The 24,410-nt window shown below is 46.9% G+C and overlaps 1 protein-coding gene across 1 annotated transcript in view; it reads left to right on the top strand.

The window, feature by feature from the left end:
* The window catches only part of BGN (biglycan), a 47,364-nt gene extending 24,706 nt beyond the window's left edge, over positions 1-22,658 (top strand). Inside the window, exons 2-8 of the mRNA XM_083719542.1 lie at positions 5,027-5,275; positions 8,892-9,004; positions 10,060-10,273; positions 11,412-11,522; positions 11,940-12,033; positions 17,550-17,688; positions 18,805-22,658. Coding sequence (XP_083575668.1) covers positions 5,035-5,275; positions 8,892-9,004; positions 10,060-10,273; positions 11,412-11,522; positions 11,940-12,033; positions 17,550-17,688; positions 18,805-19,002 — 1,110 coding nt within the window. The 5' untranslated portion in view covers positions 5,027-5,034 and the 3' untranslated portion in view covers positions 19,003-22,658. The remainder of the gene's footprint in view (positions 1-5,026; positions 5,276-8,891; positions 9,005-10,059; positions 10,274-11,411; positions 11,523-11,939; positions 12,034-17,549; positions 17,689-18,804) is intronic.
* The last annotated feature ends 1,752 nt before the right edge of the window (positions 22,659-24,410 follow it).

Below are 24,410 nucleotides of genomic sequence, written 5' to 3'. Positions count from 1 at the left end.
ATACAGTGGTACCTCGGGTTAAGTACTTAATTCGTTCCGGAGGTCCGTACCTAACCTGAAACTGTTCTTAACCTGAAGCACCACTTTAGCTAATGGGGCCTCCCGCTGCTGCCGCACTGCCGGAGCACGATTTCTGTTCTCATCCTGAAGCAAAGTTCTTAACCCGAGGTACTATTTCTGGGTCAGCAGAGTCTGTAACCTGAAGCGTATGTAACCTGAAGCGTATGTAACCCAAGGTACCACTGTATTTTGAAAGAAAAAAAATGAATGAATTCCTATGCCCCACAAATAACCCAGAGATGCATTTTAAATAAAAGCACACATTCTACTCATGTAAAAACACGCTGATTCCCAGACCATCTGCGGGCCAGATTTAGAAGGTGATTGGGCCGGATCCGGCCCCCGGGCCTTAGGTTGCCTACCCATGGAGTAAAAGATGCAAGCCAGTCACCTCTGGTTTATATGATGCTAGGTAATGCTTCTCTAAGCACCAGCTTGAGTGGTTTCTGATGGAGATAGCTCTGGTGGGAAAGGAGCAAATGTTAACAGCTGAGCCAATGGAAAAGATCTTCGATTCTCACCTCCTGCTTTAATCCAACCAGGTGGAATCAATAGTGGCGCAATGGGAGACAATACAAGTCTGACCCATGGGGCACACTATTCAATGGCTGGGGTAGCTTAGTCAGTAGATCACGAGACTCTTAATCTCAGAGTTGTGGGTTTGAGCCCCATGTTGGGCAAATGTTTCCTGAATTGCAGGGGGTTGGACTAGATGACCCTTGTGGTCCCTGCCAACTCTGCAACTCTGTGATTCTATTATCTCAGCAAAACCTCATTGGAATTAAATAGGAAAGCTCTTGTGCTGCTCCCAATCATTGACAGAGTTTGTGCAGGGGACTTTCCTGGTGGACCAAGTCCCCTATTAAACAGAAGAAAGGGTATGTGCTGCCATTTCAGGATTTTTCTGCCTCAGCCAGCAAAATGTCATGGGTGGGCCCCCATACTTAACATATAAAGTTCTCCAAATCCCAGTGCTCAAAATGATTACCAGCCATGGGTACATTAGGTGCTGCGTGGAACAGAGAGGTCACATCCCTCCCCACCCAGAGGGCCTTTGCAGCCTACATGCCTTGGATAAAGAACAATTTTCAATAATTGACAACAGCGAGGGGAGAGCCGAATGGCAAATGAATGGGTGGGTGATTTCAGCCATTTATACTCTGTCCGCTTGCCAAAAGGCACTCTGAGCAGACATGCAACCACACAAAATTTAAGAACACAACACAAACCAATTAAAGTTGATTCAGAATTCTTGCATGCACAAAAAATGCTTCCTCCTCCGAAACAAAAAACAGACTTCTTGCAATATGGAAAATGATGGGGAAATATATAGGAATGGATGCTCAATAAGCACCAGTGTCATCTTACCTCTTCACAAACTCTGTGTAAACAAATCAGGATGAACACTCAATAAGGTTGTCTGGAAGCAGCCTCTGTCCTAATTTCATTTCCCTCTGATTAAAGAGAAGCAATGTCTCAGGAGTGCCAAAGGGCTTGAGCATGGAGACAAGCAGTGCTGCTTCTTCTTCTTTTTCAGGGGGTACTCAAGGGTACTCTGTACCAGCACATCTTTTTTGTTGTTAAAATGCGTGACACTTTCTGTAACTAAACTTAATGGTGGGTACCAGCACCTGTTTTTCTAGAGAAGAAAGCACTGGAGACAACTATTCTCAGGGACAGAGAGAGGGATTTTTAAAAAAAGTAAATGTGAGGACTAGAATATTTTTCTCTTACATGTTTATTAAGATTTGAAACACACATGTTACTGAGCTTTAAAGCACTACAATTTCTCCCTCGTTCAGTATCTTCCTTTCTCGCATTCTATAGTTTATCACGGCAAAGGTGTGTAACATATCTGAAGGTAAGCAGAATCAAAGTGAAAATCTCTGTAGAAATACTCTAAAAATAAAGAGAGGAGAGGGCAGAGGAAGGGATGTGGTGCAACCAGTGCTATTTTTCTAGAAAAAGAGGCGCCTCCCTTATTTTCTTATAAAGGCAACGGCACCCACCTGAGAGGTGCCGGAGTTAAGGTCCATCTGGAAAAAAGCCCTTTGTGCAACCCACATTTGGCACCGTCACCCTGAGGACTGGACTCCTGACGTTGACTGGCAGCAAGCGTAAGGATTCAAGGAAAGAAATAACATGACGACAGCTGAAGAATAAGAAATATTAGTTTAGCTTCCTGAGCTGACTGCAGAGGGAAGGCCACCAAGGCAGATGATACAGATGTCATAGACCAGATGTGAGATTAGGTCACCACAGTATAGTAGCCACCACAGAGAGGAAAAATCTGTTTAAAGGTTGCTTGGAGCTGGGAGAAGCGAAGTGCAAATATTGTTCTGCTAAGGCAAAACCCCTGATGATACAAGAGTCTTAGAGAAGAACGAAAAGGTAGCCCAGTAGTAAACCATGTGGCAACAAACTGCCTTATTTCGGTCACATTATTATTATTATTATTATTATTATTATTATTATTATTATTTGTATACCACCCTTCATCTGCAGGTCTCAGGGCGGTTCACAACATAAAAGTGCAACACAAAAATACAAGGGGGGAAGCAACCTCTTCACAGAAGACATTGCCTTTTTCTATGACCACAAACCAGAGGTGGGGAGTGGAAGACTTGAAGCAAGGGGTCTCCAAAAGCACAGAGAAACAACTGGCGCTATGGAAGAATCTCAGGGTAGAACGTCCTTCACCAGCTTGGTGCTCTGCAGATGTTGTTGAGCTACAGTTCCCATCAGCTGCAGACAGCGTGGCTGTGCTAGTTGAGGCTGTTGGGAGTTGTAGTTCAACAACATCTGGAGGGATTAGCGAAGGCTGGGGTAGAGATCAAGATAGTGTCCCAAATACAAAGGAAGTCCCCAAATGCGTTGTTTTCCATAAGAGATATGAGCTTGAGAGTTGTAGGAGTGGGCTGTTCATGGCAGTGACCGTAACCTTATTACCTTCCTTTGTTTAGTGTATGGTGGGCTATGCATTGAAACCACACACACACACACACTTAAACCTCCGCAGCTGCCATTTAGCCTTCTCAAGAGGCTCCCCCTCATTGCCCCCAGGTCCCAGTAATGTTTCCTGTGCAGTCAGAAAAAGGCAAACCCTCTCTACTAATGTTTTCAAATGCGTCTTGGCAGAAACCAGTTGGCATCCTCAGAGGAGCAATGTTACAGCTGCCTGCTGCCCTGTTCCAAGTCGCAGAGTGAATAGAGGGCAACAAAATGCAGCTACAAACTGCAGAGTCTGAGACACACACACACAGACACGCACACGCACACACACACACACACACACACACACACAGAGTCCTGGTGGGCCAGGACCACAGGCCAGGATCCAGGCTGTGAATGCAGCCCCTGCGGGCAGATTCGAGACATCTTTGTGCACAGTCAGTTGTGTTGCAACTGGCCACACTCTTGCATACACACTTCCTTCCTGTGGATACTTACTCATGGCTCCCTCATCAATCCCTCATGGTTCAGTCACACACCCACCCTGTTTTTCAATTCCTGACATGGTCAAGTCACTAGGAAGTGCCTCGTTCAATTCATGTCTCCCTCAACAATTTACTTACTGGATTTATATTGTTATATATTCATTAGCATGCACTGTTATTTACCATACAGCCTAGTCTTGCCTAGATCATAATCTCCTACCATGTGCAGGGAGGGTGTGGAACAAGAGGACCACAAAAATAGGAACAGGGTGCTTTTATTGTGGTGCTTCTCATGCATGCAGTTTGTTGCAGTATCTACATGACATCATTGTCACCAAAATGCAGGCCTGCATTTTTTCTTACTCTATTTGATCCTAAGTTACCCTTTTTGGAGCAGATCTGAGAAGCAAACTGCTGCCAATGATCCATTTGCAAACTGCTGCCAATGTCCAGTATTGAGACCTCACTTTGAAGTACATTATACATTAATACCCCCATCTGGAAACACAGGCAGGCACACACGCATGAACACACACACATGCACACAGACATGTACACATCCCATCCTTCCTCCAAGCAGTTTGCAGGTTGATATGTGGTACTTTCTACATTTTTATCTTCACCACAACCTTGTAAGGTAGGTAAGGAAATGGCCAAATTTACGTAGATGTGATGTCAGAAGCCATATTTGTGCTGCTTCCATGTAAAACAGAGCAGCAGGTTGACTTACCAGTACATCCTATGTAAACAGGAGAGGAGCTGGACGCTCTTTTCTGGGCTCATCCACACCTACCTTCTGGTCTGCACTTTCTAGGCAATTCAGGTTTTCCACGGCTCAGACCCAGAACTTTAAAGCATGGATCTGTGCCTGGAAACGCAGCACAAAAGAAAGTCTGGATAAGCCCGTTCTCTCTCATCTTTACATCCATACCGTCTGTTCCTTCTGGAGACATCCCCTGCCCCTCTCACTTCCAGTACCAGAGCAGGAAGTGCCTGTACAAAAGACCAAAGGGAGACAAGGCAGACCAGAGCACAGCTCTCCACGCGTTAACATAGTTTAAGGACAATATTATTATAAGTTGGGGAGGCAAGGCTCCCCTAAAATATCTTGATTCAGTAAAAGGTAAGAATGTAAGTAAACCCCTAAATTCATGGGTCTAGTAGGGGTTGGATTTTAAGTCAGTTTTCCTGTGTCCTGAGAACCGCCTGACGGAAGAACCATGACAGGAATGGCCAAGCCATTAACCCATTAAGAAAACCATTAACAGAGACTCTCTGGGCCAGACAGAAAATGGGGAAAGCCCAGTCTGAGGTGCCAGAGGGCCAGAGTTTCAGGAGGGAGGGGCAGGATTGCAGTGGGCAATGAGGTAAGTGAACAGCAGGTGCCAGACAATGCCACTCTGGCCCTGCTGATTATGAACACTAAGATGCTCCATGATTCTAAAGGCCTTGTGGATCTCACATCTTCGGTCCCTCACAGCACAATCTGACTTCTGTCATTCTCTCTCTCTCATATTCTCGCCTAGCAGCTCCCACTATGGAACACCTTCTTCTGCTGATGCCCCTCTTGGGTCTGGTGAGCGGTGACCTGCCGTTTGTGCAGAGAGGCTTCTGGGACTTTTCCATGGATGATCCTAACGTCCAAGAAGAGGAAGAGGCGTCTGGCATCTTCCCTACGTCAGGAGGGGCTGAGGCTGAGGACACTGTGCCCTTCTATCCGGGCCTCTGCCCCTTTGGCTGCCACTGCCACCTCAGGGTGGTGCAATGCTCTGACCTGGGTGAGTAGGAGCACGGGAGCAAAACAGCAGCCGAAGACTCTGGGGGCCTCATTCTGTTGCAAACAGGGAGTAGGTGGTGTGCCACTGGATGAGGTAGACAGAGCTAATGAAAGGGCTCAACATATTACTCTGAAAACTATTGTTGGGGAACTTGAAGCGCATGGAGCCTGCTATCGTGGTCCAAGTTTCAGTCACACACTCGGGGCCCAACTGCCTCTTATACAAAAGGAAAGGGGGGCCTCCAAATCCCATTGGACTCCAACTTCCATCGGCCCCGCTAGCATGGTCAGGGATGATGGGTGTTGTGGTCAAACTGTATTTTATTTTACTTATTCCTTGCATTTAATAGCCCACCTTTTCCTCCAATGAGCTGAAGGTGGCATACATGGTTCTCTGGCTCCTCATTTGATCCCCACAATAACCCTGAGAGGCAGGTTAGGCTGCGAAGCAGTGACTGGTCCAAGGTCACTCAGTGAGCTTCATGGCTGAGTTTTAACTCTGGTCTCCCAGATCTTATTCCAACATGCTTACCACTACACCATACTGAAGGGCCGCAGGTTTTTTGCCTGCCCCCACCTTGCAGTCTTCAGTTCCACCCTCTTAGGCAGGGGTCAGCAACCTTTTTCAGCCGTGGGCCAGTCCACCGTCCCTCAGACCATGTGGTGGGCCAGATTATATTTGGGGGTGGGGGGGATGAACAAATTCCTATGCCCCACAAATAACCCAGAGATACATTTTAAATAAAAAGACACATTCTACTCATGTAAAAATCCGTGGGCCGGATTGAGAAGGCAATTGGGCCACATCCGTCCCCGGGCCTTAGGTTGCCTACCCCTGCTCTTAGGCTACCCTATATTTTGCAACACATGCTTGGTCTTAATGGTGCTCTATCACCCTCTGTTGGTGGTTATGCAAAATAGCAATTAGGAGGCCAACTAAGAGTAAAATGCAAGGTCTTATATAAAAAAGACATATAAAATTAAGGTAACTGATCAACCATTGTAAAAGAAAGAAAGAAAGAAAGAAAAGAAAAAAGGAACTGAGTATTTCCTGACATTGTTTGAAAGCTGTATGTTGATGGCCCCATTTATCAGGAGTGATTATAGTTTTGGACTTGAGGGTTCTTCTCAAACTTGTGTGTCAGAATATGACAGTATTATATGCTTGAGAGAGACCTACACTTGGTTTTGGTCCAAATTATTTCTAGCAACCCATATTGGTGCAAACCTGGAGAGCACCAAGGGGTCTGTGTGTGAGAGAGATAGAGAAACTCTCCATGTGTGTTTTAACAGGAGGGAGGTAGAGGTAAAGGTAAAAGGTAAAGGACCCCTGGACGGTTAAGTCCAGTCAAAGGCGACTATGGGGTTGCAGCACTCATCTCGCTTCAGGCCGAGGGAGCTGGCGTTTGCCCGCAGACAGCTTTCCAGGTCATGCAGCCAGCATGACTAAACGGCTTCTGGCACAACGGAACACTGTGATGGAAGCCAGAGCACACGGAAATGCCATTTACCTTCCCGCTGCAGCCATACCTATTTATCTACTTGCACTGGCGTGCTTTTGAACTGCTAGGTTGGCAGAAGTGACAGGAAGGAGGATACAAGTTAGAGCAGCGTTCCCAATCCATGCCTAACAAACTCATGTTTAACCCAGAAGTGGTTCTAGGTATTGTTGGGTTTCCAGGCAGGACATGATGGGTGGGCACAGCATCCTCACCCTGCACAGCCTTCTGGAACCCCACATACCTCAAAGGACTAGTGGCTCTGATAGCTCAACAGATTCTGGACATGGTTCTGCAGGTCTGGAGATCCCCCCACACTCTCAAATCTGCCACTTTCTCCCACCTTCTATATACATACAATGCCACTACCGAGTTTCAGGAGGAGGTGGGGTTGCGGGCTCTCGACCCCGCCCACACTCCCGCGGGGCTGGCGTCAGCCTCGCGGGAAGCAGGGATTCCCTTTGTTTTGCATCCCCGCGCACCAGCCAATCGGCTGGCGGCAGGGGCGGGCCTTCTAGAGGCCACTTAAGGTTGGGGCAGCCCTTGGCTCGCCCCTTTTCTCCCTTGCTGTTGACGCGGTTTCCCACCCACCCGCCCTTTAGGTTAGCCATCGACATTGCTATGGGCTTCGGCTGGTCGCCGCAAGGGGCCGGGTAGGAATTTTTCCATTTGGCTAATTGGCTGGTTTGGAGCCACTTGGTTTTTTCGCCTACCTCGTAGCAAATTGTCACAACTTCCTCGGTTTTGGCGGTAGGCATTGGCTGGGGTATTGTCATGCAAATGAGATCGGGGGGGAGGAGCGCCATCACCTCCCCCAATGCCTGAAGGGTAGTTCGTTAAAGGACTCCGAGGGGCGACGCCTCGTCCGAAACCTACGGAGGCTAGGGCCTAAAGCGCGCCCCCGAGCGGTAACCCCTCGGGGAGCGCCTAGGGATATGCATCTCGGGTAGCTCCCCCTGTTGGTGTTTAACCCTTCCCGGTTAGACCGGATAGTCGGTTAGGGGCCAATGCCTAAAGCCAATACCTCTCCTACCTGTAATCAATAAAGTTGTGGCCATTTTCGCCCATTAACCTAAATACTTGTGTCCGGTGTCTTCATTCATTCCACCTGTGGGGGGGGGGAGGGAATAGCCACGCAATGGCTCTTTTGTCAACCTCCCATCCCATACTCCATAGATGTTGTACAGACCTGTACAGGTGTTTTGCATGGCAGGTGAAAGAGAGGAAGACCAAATGCCCAGGAGAAACTGTGGCTCCCTCGTCTCCCAATTCAGCAGTGCTTTTAAAATCATGCCATCTGAGTAGGAAGAGATGGCAGCCAGGGGACGTTGCATTTTTACTTCAAGGGGAGGGCCTGGCTAGATGAGAGGTAGCACAAGTGTCCAGACTAGTCGGTTCCCCTCCTGCAGTGGCAACACATCTTAGAATCCTGTTTGCTGCAAAGATGGCATCGCTCTTGCTTTTTGCAGGCCCTTAAATTGGTCATTATGGGATGCGGGTGGCGTTGTGGTCTAAACCACTGAGCCTTGGGCTTGCCGATCAAAAGGTCAGAGGTTTGAATCCCTGCAACGGGGTGAGCTCCCATTGCTTGGTCCCAGCTTCTGCCAACTTAGCAGTTTGAAAGCACACAAAAAAAGTGCAAGTAGATAAATAGGTAACACTCCGTCAGGAAGATAAATGGCATTTCTGTGTGCTGCTCTGGTGTCGGTGTTCCGTTGCGCCAGAAGCGGCTTAGTCATGCTGGCCACATGACCCAGAGAAACTGTCTGCAAAGCAGACAAACACTGGCTCCCTCAGCCTGTAAAGCGAGATGAGCGCTGCAACCCCAGAGTCGTCTGCGACTGGACTTAACTGTCAGGGGTCCTTTCACCTTTATCTTTAAATTGGTCATTAATTTATCTCTGCAGTGCGAGAGTTTCACCCCCAGAATCCTCTGCAACAGTGCAAAGAATTCTGGGAAATGCCTGTTTGATTTGCACCATTCTATATCCCTTTGGGCAGTAAATTATCTTGGGCCAGTCCTGGCTCTGTCCTTCTGGGCTGCTTAGCAACTGCCACAATGATTTAACCTGCCCTATTAACTTTTCCTAACCATCCTTCTTCACCTGCTTCATCCAGGTCTCAAGGAAGTGCCAAAGGAGATCTCGCGAGATACAAAATTGCTGGATCTGCAGAACAACCACATTACTGAACTACGCAAAGATGACTTTAAGGGGCTGCATCACTTGTATGTAAGTATGGCAAAAGCTTCCTCTCCTCAACCTTTTACCTCAGCCTTTATTGTGAAGGAGGCTTGTGCAAAGGCTTTGAGCCCCGTCTCTCTGCTCTGCCTGTGGAGAGATTGCCACAACTCTCACTGCACTCCCTTAAAGCACATTTTTAAAAAGACAGCATTGATCTCCATCTCCTCCTCCTCCTCACCTTATCTGTGCACTACCCTCTGCTGGTAGAATTAGGGTGTGCACCTGCATTTTTCACCCTTGTCAACACAGGGCTTAGCCACACTTACCTTTCCTCCACTCTTTCCAAGCATGGCTTGCGCTTTAAAGCCCCATGTCCAAACACCCTTTTTTTGCTTTTCCTCCGGAGCTTTCCTCACAAAAACCTGCTCTTTAGAGCTAACAGCAATTCCAGTTTTAAATTCAGTTTTAAAGAAGTAGGTTTTGTGTAAAGAAAGCTCTGGAGGAAATAAAAGGGCACTTGGACACGAAGCTTTAAAGTGTGGATCTGTGCCTGGGAAAAGCAGAGGATAAGCGCTGATGGGGAAATGCACTAGAAAGTGTGGGGCAACACTTGCTTCAATGCAACATAATCTTACTTCCCCACAAATAAATCAGGATGAATGCTCAACAAACAGGTCAGTGCCCCATCAATCCTCCTGCATTTATCCCTCATTGTGAGAATCAAAGTCAGGATCTCCCCACATAAGTACCCACTCTTAAGGATATAAATAGCTGCCTTGCACTGAGCAAGTCCCCTGGGTCAGTAGTACTGTTTATTTTGACTGGTAGCCATTCTCCAAGGTCTCAGGCAAGGACCCTTTCCCAAGATTCTTGAGCGTGAAATTCAACAGATTGAGACTGGAACCTCTGATATGCAAGCTTGGGTTTCCCTTCCCGAATATATCCCTTTCTGGACTGAAATGGTGGAAGGTTTCTTCCTTTCTCATTGCCCCATTCCTGGCCACTGGCAAAGTTACCTGGAGGATGGATTCCATTCCCTGTTCTGTGCCCACCCCACCCCCCACATACCCTGTCCCTCACACAGTTTCTTTCTGTGGATGCAGGCCTTGGTCCTGGTGAACAATAAGATCTCCAAGATCCACCCAAAGGCCTTTAGCCCACTGCACAAGCTGCAGAAACTCTACATCTCCAAGAACAACCTGGTGGAGATCCCTCCTAACCTGCCCAGCTCCTTGGTTGAACTCCGCATCCATGATAACAAGATCAAGAAGGTCTCCAAGGATGTCTTCAATGGGCTCAACAACATGAATTGCATTGGTGAGACATGGGTGCCGTTCCTCCCTAGACATGCTTTGTGAGCTGTCCCATTCCATGAGTTTTCTGAGGAACTTAGGAAACTGGTCAGAATAAGCACTGGTTACTGTTAGGGATGGAAGGACCTGACTCCATCAGGCTCTTGTTCTTTCCCCAGTCTTAAATTCAACCCTCCATGTTTCTGCAGCAATTTGCAGTTTCATTTTATTTTATCCTCATCAAAATTTGCCAGCATTTTAGTGCAAATTTCTCTTGATAATCACATTTTGTTTGCAGTTTTTACTAATGTACACATTTTTGCAAGCCATTTCTGCTAACAGAATGCATTTTTATGTTATTTTCATCAATATATTCATTTTTACACACACTTTCCCCTGATATGTGCATTTTTGTAAACACTGGTTGGTTGGTTGGTTGGTTGGTTGGTTGGTTGGTTGGTTGGTTAGAGAACTACATTGCAAAATTCAGATAAGTGCAAATTTTGAAGGTTGGCTGGGTTTAGGTTCTCATACTGTTTTGGAAAGTGTGGATTGGATAGATGTGCCTTTAAATGTGATCTGAAATGGATTTCTCCGCCACCCCTAGTTACAGCTTATAGTTTGTATAGAGGAGTGAGGCATATGACGAGACCAGGTTTAGACTCTATCTTAAATCAAGCCATGGCTTAGCCTAAGCAGCGTAGCACCAGCAGGTCGGGGGGGGGGAGAGCCCCATGGCCACGATCTTCCCTCTGAGAGTCTTCACAGTCACTAGTTCTCACTGAGCCACAGTTTTGGCTTTTGCATTACCTGCAAACCAGGTTGATATCAGTTTATTTTCTACAGACGCATTTGTGTTCAAAGCATTTATAGAAAATAATGTGTTTGCATTCAATAGTACAGTAACCATATTAAATAAAAATTATATTATAACTAAAATACAAGACTAAGAATCCAAGAATTCCTTTTAAATATATCAGAGAAAATTATGTGAGAATAAAGCTTATCAACAGGTTGCTTAACAATACTCCTTTGCATCTGGCCACCCTAGAGAGAGAAATGGACATAAAACAATTAAAAAGATGCCAAATGTTGGCATTAAATGTGGGTCTGATAAGAATGGGACGCTCTTGTTCTAGCTGACATGTTTTCTCTCCTCACAGAGATGGGAGGGAACCCCCTGGAGAACAGCGGTTTTGAACCTGGTGCCTTTGATGGTCTGAAGCTGAACTACTTGAGGATCTCAGAAGCAAAGCTCACGGGGGTACCTAAAGGTAATGTGCATGACTTCTTTCTCATAGCTTATAGCAATGCCTAGCCACAGCTTTACTTGGCTATTATTAATGTAATTTTCTGGTAGCCAATTGCTCTGTAAGACCAATGTATGCTCTTGGCTTTAGGACATGATTTCATAAAAAAAACACATTGATTTGTGTTGCTGGCAGTGCTTTTTTACTAAAAAAAATGTTTAGGGGTACTCTCATTTTCCTGCTCTCATTGAAATACTGCCCCTCTATGAGAGGGTAGTACTTAGATTCACAAAATGTTTAGGGGTATGCGTACCCCTGTGTCCCCCCAGAAAAAAGCACTGGTTGCGGGGATGGGCAAGTGGTACAGAAATGTAATTCTATCAATCTTTCCATACAATACATAGATGTATAAAAATAATCTTTCTCCGCCTCCACAACCAGATCTTCCTGAAACCCTAAATGAGCTACATCTGGACCACAACAAGATCCAGGCAATTGAATTAGAGGATCTGATCCGGTACTCCAAAGTCTACAGGTAGTGTGAGCTGGGCTCCTCCAGATGGCTTGTGTATTATTATTTATTTTATCATTTATTAAATTTATATACCACCCTTCATCTAAGAATCACAGGACAGTTTACAGCACAGTAGGTCCGCAACTTATTCAAGAGTTGCCTTCCGGGAATCAGGCCTAAAGCCAAAACCACGTATAGTCAAAACAGATTGGGTTCAGTGGTGGGTGGGATTGCCAAAGTAATTTTTCTTGGAACTCCACCCCAATTTTATTTTTATTTTTTATTTTCTTCCACGCATGTAAATGCACACAAGTTAAATGTGTGTAACTTGCAGGCTTATTGTAGACAGTTTATTCAGCATCCAACCGGTTTATTCAGCATTCACTCTGTACCACTGAGGTTACCTGAACCTCAAACAATAGCAATGGATCCAGGAGGATCCCCAAGCGATGTATCCACTGCTTCAGAGGGAATGCAACCCCATCAAAAGCAGGCAGCCTCCCATCCCTTCTATACAAGATTGGATCCAAAAGCTGACAGAATATGCCGAATTAGATGGTCTATCAGAAAAAATAAAGAATAAATCAAAACAGGAGTTTGTTTCAAAATGGGAGGTTTTCAAAGAATATCTGAAAAATAAATATAGTAGTTTAAATTCTGTTGCAGCATTTGAGGAACTTCAGTAATAGTTGCAAGGTAGATATGAGAAATTAGATTTATTAAGAATAAGTTTAATTATGATAAAAGTGTGTATTGGCAATAAGTAATATGAAATTGAAATATGGAATAGATGGGAGGTTGGGTCTTCAGTGTTAAGACCAATATATGTTTTATTGTTTGCTAAGAAAATTATGTGTCTATGGTTATTCTTGTGTGTAATTTGGTATTTTTTTTTTCTTTTTCCTTGTTGCATCAATAAAAATCTTTTTTAAAAAACAAAAAGAAAAAACAAAAGCAGGCAGCCTCCCATCCATCTGGTCTAGGGAACCACCCACTAACAGGGCCTCAGCCTCTTCTGGATCGAGCTTCAGTTTGTTGGCTCTCATCCAGTCCATTGCCAAGCCAAGACCTCTAAGATGCCTGCAGGACACATGGGGCCCTCACAAGCCTTCCCTGCAACCTGTCGCAGGTTAACAATTCACGCTCTGCCCCCACCCTGGCCATTTTCTGTCCTCAGTTAGCTAAACGGCTGCATGGAGGCTTACATGGAGTCTGTTTTACATGGGAAGTAAGGGACATGAGTACATCTGTACCTGTGCACCTTCCTCCCTGCCACAACTGCATTCCCCTCAGTCTGCTAAACAGCTATTTGGAGGTTGGAAAGAAACACAATGGCCAGCACCAACCAGCAATCGCATCCCGCCACTCAGCTGTCTCCTCACAGCCTTCCCAGTCCTGCCCAGATGATTTGCTCTGGGAATAGCAGAGGTGTGTGCTGACCAGGTTGCTCCTCCGCAGTTCCATCACACAACTCCCCTTCCCCAGCTGACTGGCACTAGGAACAGGTGAGGAGGGCACAGACATGCCTGCTGCCCAGTTGTTCCCAGCACCAATCAGCTGGGGAGGCACAATGGGTTCCCAATGCACCAGAAGAGCGAGTGGGACCTGGAAGGCTGTGTGAGTTTGCAGGTGTGACAGAGAGCAGGTGGAAGATGCACAGACAAAAACATACTGTGTGTATGTTTTTGTCTGTGCATGGGAGAGGGAAAGGAGTGTATCCCTCAAGTTGTTGCCACGTGCAGCCCTTGGGGCCAAAAAGATTGCCCACCCCATTATAATAATAATAATAATAATAATAATAATAATAATAATAATATACTTATTATTTATATCCCGCCCATCTGGCTGGGCTTCCCCAGCCACTCTGGGCAGCTTCCAACAAAATATTAAAATACAGTAATGCATCAAACATTAAAAGCTTCCCTAAACAGGGCTGCCTTCAGATGTCTTCTAAAAGTCTGGTGGTTGTTCTTCTCTTTGACATCTGGTGGGAGGGCGTTCCACAGGGTGGGCGCCACTACTGAGAAGGCCCTCTGCCTGGTTCCCTGCAACTTGGCTTCTCACCGTGGGGGAACCTCCAGAAGGCCCTCAGAGCTGGACCTCAGTGTCCGAGTGGAATGAAGGGAGTGGGGACACTCCTTCAGGTATAGTGGACCGATAAACATTCCTAAAATTGTTATGATGGGTCCAATGGTCATGAAGGCGGTTTCTGCACATGCTATAGAGGGAAGTGTGGGGCAGATGGGGCTTGTCCACCTGAGAAGGTCACCCATCTAGGAGAAGGAAAACTCTGGTCCTGAACCTCTTCTACCTTCTTTGGGAGAAGAAACGGCTAAGGAGTAAACCCTACAGAAATCTGGAGTGGAATTCCTAAGATGGTTGGATGGCGCCTTGTGACCTCCTGGCAACTCCTGCAGCCAAGAGTGTGGCCTTGTCATCTGGGTAGCCCAGGACCTCCATACACACTGCCCAGGCTTGTCCCCCAGGGAAGCCACTTTGGTGCTGCTAATCCAGCAGTTCGGCTTTACCCCTGGAGGTGCACTCCATTGTCTCTCAAGACGGATAGACGTCAACAACAATATATTGTCTTGGAGCTAAGTTTGCACTGTGAGAGGCAGCAGGCATGGATAAAGATCTGTGGCATCTATATGCAGCACAAACACAGGGAAATATTCATAGTGAAGTTTAACATTTCCAAAATGTATTTTGCCCCTTGCCATTCATACTAGAGGGAGCTAATTGTTCATATAATGTACTCAGCAAGGGAAGGTGGGCCAAAGGTTGGGAGGGCAGCAGCCCAGAAGGCCAAAGGCAAGGAGGCTTCTTCTAGAGGTGGACAATTGGAAGCAGCTGTTACCTGCTGTCCTGCTTTAAGTTGGAGGTGAAATAGCAACTCTGCTTCTAGACTTCTAGCACAGCATAGCCGCCTTTCCTTAGCCCCAAGTGTTGGATGGGGGCAAGTGTAAATGGGGGGGGGGGCTTGTTGTTAAATATTCCCTCCCCCTTCACTGCACTCCCAGTCCAGAGTGCTCCCTTCCCCGCTGAATTTTGGGGAGAGGGTGATGAAAATAAAGACAACTCTATTCGGAAAGGTGATAGAATGATTCCTAGAGAGAATAAACAGACTCTAGAGAAATAAAGTTAGAGCAACCTAGGAAATGGAGTCACCAGCTTTTTTGAGCCCCCAGGCACATTTGCAAACTGGCAAAATCACATGCACCCACCAGAGCCCTAGCTACAGGGGGCTAGACAGGGGTTTTTTTTGCCCCGGGTGAAGCCTCCAGAGGGCACTCCAGCCTGTGTGTGTGTTAGTGCATGTACGCAAATGTGCATGGAGGTATGTGCCAAACTGGGTATTTGAGCCGGGTGTGGGCACCTGTGTCCCTGCAAGCAGCATGTTTATGACTCCTTGGCTAGAACAACATGCACAGACCATTAAGAGCCAGAATAGCTGCATAATATAAGCCATCTGCACCTGTGGAAATTTCACAACCATTGTGTTAAGTTTCCAAAGCTTTCTTTGTAAAAAATGTGGTGGGTGGGTGGCAGGGAATGCAGGGAGGACAGAAATCAACGAGGGAAAACATCTGAGGCAAATATTTTGTTCATGACATCATGCAGATAGATGACTTTCCCAACTCATTTAGTTTTCAGATATCTAATATTTCCTCCAAAAGATAGAATGGGAACAAAATGGGAGCCCTATTCATTAATTCAAAAACAGAGTAGGAGGTCTTCAACAGGGAGGGGGAGCAGAAAATTTCGGGATGGAGGGAGCACACCTCACAGGCAATAGACAGGGTTCGCCTCTTTCCCAGTGTAAACCCTTGCCCGTTTTAAAATATATATATAAACAGGGCAGGTACAGTTCTTTATAAGGAATAGACACAAGAAAATAGAGGCAGCTGGAGCTTTTTGTAAAGCAGGTTTGAAGCTGGTATGAGTTTGTAGCATTGACTTGCACTCAGAACCATCAACTCCTAAATAGTCCTCCCCTTTCAAGTTTCAGCCAGTAGAGGGAGAAAGAGCCATACTTATTAGTCCTGATTCTTAGGCCACTTTTCAGTGTGATGCTCCTCATACATACACCTTCCGTCTTTTGGTTGGTTGGTTGCTTGCTTATTAAGCACATTTCTAGCCTGCTTTTCTACTACCATTCTGAAAGTGGCTCTCACACAACAGATGCTCCATGAACCACACTGTTTACCCCAAGGCCACCAGACCCTCTAGATGAGGCACTTGCACCTGAGGCTGTTTCCCATAGGACACTCTCTGTCAGAGGACTCTGTGGAGGAAGAGGGCGCAGGCCAGAGCAGGAAGAGAGACTGTTCTCGCCCTGGCCTAGTTATAGCCACTTTCCTCCTGATCACCACACCTGGAGACCTGCTGCCACAGCAGGTGTAGGAACAGGGTAGTTGGCAGGAGGGATCAGGCAGGAGGATCTGCAGAGGTCCCACGACAGCTTTATCTCCATCTTCCATACTTAAAGGAATGCTGCCAGGGGCAAACTCTGTCTCTGACCGGAATGTTGAGCCTTGCATTTGCTGGCCTAAACCATAAACCTCTCCTGTTTTATAGTTAGGTGGACACTGGCTGACCGCTGCATGTAGCTGTAATGGTTTGTAATTGCAACTGTTTAAGCCCCCATTTTATATCAGCAACACATTTCTCTACACACCTGAATTGTGAAGCTTCCAGCAATCAGAGAAAGAACTGGAGGAAGGGCATTAAGGAAGCAGAAAAGAGGCAGAGTGACAGGCAGCCATATTCCAAATCCAGACTTGGCAATGGGGGCTTCCCAACCCCAGGCCCCTACTGGCCAAACGGAAGATACTGTTCAGTTGATTAGGCAAGGAAAGAAGGCCTGGCTAAGCTTGAGGTTTCATGCTGCCTCTCTGCCAACCACAGGGACCCAGTGTTGCACAGCCATATGCTTTGGGGCTTGAATGAGACTCTGCTGAGTCCCACCTTCTGAGTCACAGATGCACGGGGCTTTGGGCTAGAGCAGCCATTTATGCATCACCAAAAAAGGAGGGCAGAAAGGATATCAATTTGCCTACAATGTGCATATGGTAATTTATAGGTATAGATGCAAAACTAGAAATAATTATTAAACAGAAAAACAGTACATCTCACCGTTTGGGAATGACAAGAGGTGTATTGTACGCCTACTTGGTCTGCTGACCAGGTGCTGCTAACTGTTGATAGAAACCCCTAGCCCCCCCCCCCCGTTTTATGGTTCCTTATTTTTTTAAACAGACTGAGGTCAGGCCTCGAAACAGAGGATCCTTTCAAATAAAGGACTGTCCTCTGGCAACCCTACAGAACAGAGGACCACCCTGTGTAAAGGAGGGCAGCTAGCCATCCTAATTTTGGCTGTAGCCCTGAACACCCTCCTGTCTCCCCCATTACTCTTCAAGAGTCCAGCCCTTTTCCAAGAGATAGATTTTGATTCACTTGACCTTGGTGATATTTGGAAGCCGCTGTTGTTTTCCCTTTGTTTTCTTTGTCACCTCCCCTTCCTTTCTTCCCGCTAGGCTGGGCCTGGGACACAACAACATCCGCATGATTGAGAACGGCAGCCTGGCTTTCCTGCCCAGCCTACGTGAGCTGCACTTGGATAACAACAAGCTGTCACGAGTTCCTCCAGGACTGCCTGGCCTCAAGTTTCTGCAGGTACCAGAGGGGTCGGGGGGGGGGGTTGTGGCAGAGGTGAGCAAATGCAGGACCAGTTTCAGGAGTAGGCAAGTTTGGGCAGCTGGTAGGACCCTACATTCATATGAAGGTATCCAGCAACTGAGAACCAGGACCATCAGTGTTGCAGATAGGTCATCTTGCAGCTTCCTCTTTAGGCTGGCATGTGTTTTTCTTGACTTGTGAAACAAACAATTAACATTTTTCTTCTCCCCAACCATCATTTCATGCTTTGCAACCGCCTCTACATTCCTGATATATTAACAGTAGGGGTGAACTAGATCTGGCCAGATCCTTTTCTTCCCAACTGCCTGTGGGTCAAGTTTGATCAGTGGGCGAGGCCACCCATCAGTTAAATCACTTGATCTCACAATGACATCGGGAGAACTATTTCTGCCCGTGCAGACACAAAGTTGGCACAAAGTGTCTTGTACAGAGCTATGCAAGCCGCAGCACTGCGCACCAGCTGCGCATCAGGTAAGTGTTGGGACTTGCAAAGCACAAGGCTTTACAGGGGCTGCAGACCAATCACCAATACCTGCTCTGGGGCTCCCTTTGTCTTTATCTGCCCCCCAACTGATGTTATATATGGTGTCAGGCAAGTGAGCATGGCTTGGTCAAAAGAGCAAACGTGGAGGCCTGGTGGGTCTACGTAGGCCTGAAGGCAAGAGGTTTCCAAACAAATACAGTTTGCCAACCTTGATAATTATAATTTTTAAAAAATACCGTTTGAGCATGTGAAGTTTTGCATTTTTAAAACTCATTGAAATCACAGCACCGTCATGGCTAGGTAAATAAAATGGGAGTTTCTTTTGCTGTCTTTTGCTGCATTCACTTCTTTAAAAAGAAAAGAAAATCAACAGTAGAGATTCCCAAGATGCTAAAAAAATGTAGGCCAACCGCTCATTCAGCATATTGTCTGCAGTCCTATGAAACCACAGCACACAGCTGAGCTTACCTTGAGGAGCCTTGCAGGATCTGAGTTGTCATATCAAAGGAGAGCTCTTTCCCAGGTCTCAGCTCCTTCACAAGCTGACAAACGCAAACTCAGCGGATCTCCCACCTCTGGGTAACCAAGTCTCACTTCTCCTTCCACAGGTTGTGTACCTTCACTCCAACAACATCACTCACATTGGTGTGAACGACTTCTGTCCTGTAGGCTTTGGGGTAAAGCGGGCTTCGTACCACGGCATCAGCCTCTTTTCCAACCCTGTGCCCTACTGGGAGGTCCAACCAGCTACTTTCCGCTGCGCTACGAATCGCTTGGCTATCCAGTTCGGAAACTACAAGAAATAAAAAAGTTAGAGGAGGGTGATGGGGAGGGAGGGTGGGATGAAGGGACAGAGAAAGCCATTGGGAAACCTGGGGGTGGGGGTGGGGGGTGAGCAAGGGAATGTGGAAAAGCAAAGGCCATTCTGGGGAGGAGGGAGCCAGTGGGGAGGACCCAGTCGGGGTAATTAAAGAGACCTGGCAGAATACCAGCCAATGCCCAAGGAAGAGAAAGGGATGGGAAGGGAAGGGAAGAGTTGACAGGTGGAGGGAAAGAGATACAGATCTTACAATTTGACCAGCTTCAGACCTTCAGCCCATACAATAACGCTGCATTTTCAATGAATTCATTGTGCTAGACAAACTTGGTTGTTCCTTTGAGAAGGATCACTACTGCTGCCCTGGGGTGGGGCAGGATGTGGGGATGCAGAGGATCCTCCACCACCAGAAGTTGCCGTCGTTGGAGAAGGGCTGTGGCTTGGTTTTAGGGCCCATGCTCTGCATCCAGAAGATCCCAGGTTCAACCCCTGGCACTTCCATGTCGGTTTAGGCATGTCCCCTCTCTGAAATACTGGAGAGCCACTGCCAGTCAGTGCAGACAACACTGGCTAGATGCTTCAATGGTCTGGTTCGGTATATGGCCTTTTCCTGTGCTTCTTTCTATCAGACGCTCTTAAGGCAGATTCACAAATTACAGCTTTTCATGAATCCATGGGGTCACATGTATTAGTAAACAAAGCAATGGCCACATCAGTGTATTCCCCACACACCATACATTGAGGTGAACCTTTCCCAATCCACTACAGCCATTCCTACATTACAGTGTGCATGTATCTCAACATGAAAGTGTAGGGCTGTATGTGCACAATAATGTAACATGGGAATGATGCCTGAATTTCATGCACAGATTTAGTCCTTTGCTGACTACACAAATGGCTGTGGGTGCTCTTGGCAAATATCTATGTGAGAATATCCCCCCCTGCCCCCGTAAAGCAGTTGTACCATCCAGTTTCCAGAGGGGATGCCATTTTCCAGACTCCAACCTCTAGATCTGGGCAGCTGTGCACATTATAGGAAGTGCTGAAAACTGAGTGCCTATGTGAAGTCTGCATATCTTTTACTGCATTTGCTCAAAATTCAAAAACAGCCTCTGTGTCTTAAAAAAGAAAGAAGAAGGAAACACTGCTGATGTTACAAATGTTTACCAGTTTTATACCAGCTTAGTCATGGTGGTTTCCTCTGACACAATCCTGGAAAGTGAGGTTTGGTGAGCAAAACTGAAAATTCTCTGCTCCCTCCTCCTATACATTTCCCAGGGTATTCTGGGGAAAGGAAATGACCTGTAGTGTAGCCATTTTAAATCTGAGTGGCAGCCCCTAGCAATTTGGCTTCCAAATCAGAGTGATCCGAGACACCCATTATTCTGCTCCCATTGAGATCTTTATTGTAGAAAAATATCTACAATAGGGGTCTTCTGGGTGCACATGGCACCTGAAAATGGCAGGTGTACAAGAATGTTAAGATCGGAACAAACCTTTTGCGGCCTTCTTGGCCCTATGCGGACATTCAAAGGATAACACGAGTGTGAACACAGCCCCCAACCCCGTGTGACCACAGAGCATTGTTTCAGCTCAAACCCACAGCTCCTCCTCCAGTCTAGCTCCTAACTGCCACATCTGGCCCCACGTTTGTGGTAGGGTTGGGCAGATGCTGGGAGCCAGCGGCTGAGCATCACCGCTCCCATTTTCACTCCCTTTTGCAAAGAGGAAAGCCCAGCCAAGTAAGTGACAGCATGTGCTGCCTCCAACCTGGCCAGGCTCTGCATAGAGGGGGAGGCTGCCCTGGAGTCCCCTGCGGTGGGATAGGGCAGGAGCAGGGAACCTTTTCAGCCCAGGGGCTGCCTTCCCATTCTGGGGGCCACATGCCAGGGCCAGTCGGGGCCAGAGGCAAAAACCAGCCAAGCAACGAATGTAGGCTAGACATGTATGCTTTGCACAGAATGTTTCCTTTGCACAGTAGGCTAGACACCTCCTCCAACCACCATCCAGGCAAACAAGAGCTGTTGCAGCCAGGGCACATTACAGCCAGACCAAGACGCTGCGGCCTGGGGAGGGTCCCAGGGGTCTGGGGCAGGGGGAAGGGAGGTGCTCCCTCAGTTCCCAACCCCTCCTCTGCCTTGCCCTTGCTTACCTGGGTGCCTGAGGGGCTCTCAAAAGCCAGCTTCCCCGAGCCATTCCAAAATGCAGAAGCTGGCAGTGCTGATTGCCTTGAAGAGCCAAACCCCAAGGACAGTGTCCAGGCTCCCTGAGGCTCAGAGGGTGGTGCCAGGTAGACGTGAGGTGGGTGTAGCCTGATAAGGTGGAGGTGAGGTCTAGTAGTGCTTGCTGGGGCCACAGAGGACAACAGTGCTTGCCTGTGCAGCCCTGGTGCCTCAGGAGGGAAGCCTGAAGGACAAGAGGGAAGGGGGTGGGGGACAGCCCACCTCCCTCTCTGAATGCTGTCCCAGAGACCCAGAGAAGAAAGCTGGAGACCCTGACATTTCAAGTCAACTCTCAGACACCAAGCAACCCCAAACCAGATGCAGAGCACAGATTTCAGGCCCAAGCACTAATCGCTGCCGGATGTGGCCTAGGCACACCTGGAGAGGATGCTGAAGTTGGTTAGGGACGACTGGAGATGCAAATAAAACAAATGAATTTCCCCATCCAGGTTCTGCAGGGGGTGGGAGGAAATCAATGTGGGAGAACACATGACACCCCCTGGAGAAAAGGGTGGCAACAAAGCTTGTCTGAAGCCATTTGTATTTTTAAATATGTATAGAAGGAATGTTCTTAGAAGAGTAAGGCTAGATTTTAAGGCAAGATCCAGCAGCTCCAGAATAGAAGGGAAAGGGTGTGTGCACGTGCATATATATATATGCCCCACCAATGAAGGAACTTATGTCACAGTTACCTTTTTTGCATGGCTTCTTATATCTGTTTTTGACCCAGCAAAAGTGATGCCTGCGTATACAAAGAATGACAGTTGATTGGGGCTACAGGAGAATAATTTTGGAGATGATAACCCCAGTTTATGCTCACTTCCTTTAGTTCAGTATTGCATGGTGGAATTCTCTCTTTAATTAAAGGAACTCTAGTTTTGGTTCCACTTGCTCTCCCTGAGCACTGCAGTGCCTCTCCTATGCACAGCCACTTGGCAGCCATTTACACAGCACCTGGCAACCCCTGTGGTGTCTTCCCTAGTGCCTTAAAATTAACTTCGCACCACCACAATGCCTTTGATTGCATTTCCTAAACTGTCAGCAGGCGGATCTGTTGCTTTGCTTAAAGTGAGGTTAAAGTGAGGAGGGGGACGAAACTTGGAAGGTTGGGAAGGTGGTTGCTATTACAGATAAGTTGCATTCCCACAGTGACCTATGTAGAAAATAAAAACTGTTTTAATGGATAATGGTACCCATTTCCTTCAGAATCTTGAGGCTGGAACCTCTGGCCTTCTTGTGAATTTGACTTCTAAGCCTTTGGCTCTCTATCTGGATGTAGGGAATGTCTTTGTAAGACTGTCTTTGCTCTCTTTTTAAAAACATCTCTTTGGGTTGTTGTTTTTTAAACGCTCTCTTAAACCATGTGCAATATTAACTTCTGTAAAGGTGTCCAATAAAGTTAGTGATAATTGCTAACCTTTAATGGCTGTGGATCATTTTGTGGAGGTGAATAGAGTCTTTCCTACATGGAAACGTCTGTTCTGGACTGATTTGGGTACAGATCACCACCTTCTGAGGGAGTCCAATCCACTGCTAAACTGTCAGAAAGTTCTTACTGATGTTTAATGTAACACCTCCTATTATAGAAACCATTCAATATTTCTGTGATATCATAATAGAAAACCTTTGACTTCACAATTATTGCTAAATGCAAATCTATTTTCTTCCATAAATGTACAAATTATTACTAAAATCTCAATATCAACTATTTAAATATTTAAGTATTTTCTTCTAAAAATGTGTATATGTGTATTCATTTCCTTATTAGAAGCAAATCTGTTACACCTGCTTCTATATACACACAGGTCCCTCTTTACAAACTTTTTCTATGCAAAAATTCACTTATCCAAACATGAGGAATTAGTACCCAAACCTCAGGGTAGTGACCAGAGATTCAGATATCCAAACAGAGAGAGAGCATTATTTTTCTTTCTTATTTGCTTTTTGCTGATTGGTTGAGGAATGGAGGGAGGGATTGGAAAAATGAGCATTTTTCCCCTAAGTTTTCTTCGGTTGGGAATACTTTTCAGGGACAAAATGCCACAGTCAGAAACGTATTAGAAATTTCCCCATAGGAATTGTGCTGGTCCCGGGGGGAAGGTTACCGTTGGCGTAGTCAAAATCCTGTCCTGGGTCACTAGCTTGGAAACAGTTCACAAGGAGCGGGGGGAGGTCCGAAGCAGGAAGCCGGGCGGGGACAGGAACACTGGAGGGTCAGGTCTGGGTCCGGGCAGGAGCAGGTACTCAACAACGACGTTGCTCCCACAACCTGGGACCGGGCTGATTGGCCTTTATCTTCTCTGAGGCCAGGGGCGGCCCCGGCCCCCAGGAGACCCGCCTCTCCTGGCCTTAAGGCGAGCACTCCTCCTGGGAGAAACCAGTTCCCTTCGCCTCTCTGCCCTGAGCCTCTGCAGTTCAGGAGAGGCCGAAGGGTTACTGGGCCCAGGGGGAGACTCACCTGTAGACACTGAGTCCTCAACCACCTCTGGAGCCAGAGTGGACTCACCTGGTGCCTGCTCCTGAGGATCCGGCACAGGTGCAGACACTTCAGAATCAAGGCCCTGCCCCAGTTCAGCCGGCCCTGGAGGCGGGGACTCCTGTGCAGGCTGGGATTCCTCCGGTTCAGCCTCTGAATTGGATTCCCAGGCCATCACAGGAATCAATGGAAATGGTCAACTCGTTATGTGAACAATTGCCAAACAAATGATTTCCAGGCAGGGGTGCCAAGCTGAATAAAATATTGGAGGCGAGGGCGGCAGGTAAGCCCTGCCCTGCATAATCAATCACATGACACAGTGCACACGCACACACTAGTTGAAGGCAATGCTCATCAACTTTGGGAGGACAGCCCCCTCAAATGATTTGCTGGGGGGGGGGGGCTGAAGACCCCTCAAGCCCCTAGGAGTTGGCTCCTATGTTTCCAGGGAGTGCACTGTGTTCAGTAAGTGGGACTGGCATGTGCGTGTTCAAATTTCATTTGTTCATTTTCTCCCTTACTGTTATGATGGACATATCATCCCAGTTAACTTTATGATTTCTACTTGTTCCCATATCAAATTAATTATTGCTTTCTTGGAACCCAATTCTTCTATCATGATTATGAAAATATTATCCTTGCTATAAATATATATGAAATCTGTGTTTGATACATTCTGGCTATACATATTGTGTGCAT

The sequence above is a fragment of the Podarcis gaigeae genome, assembly GCF_964106915.1.
Source record: "Podarcis gaigeae genome assembly, chromosome: 17".
Classification (NCBI taxonomy): Eukaryota; Metazoa; Chordata; class Lepidosauria; order Squamata; family Lacertidae; genus Podarcis; species Podarcis gaigeae.
Note: the sequence above shows the minus strand (reverse complement) of the source record. Positions and strands in the feature narration are given on the sequence as shown.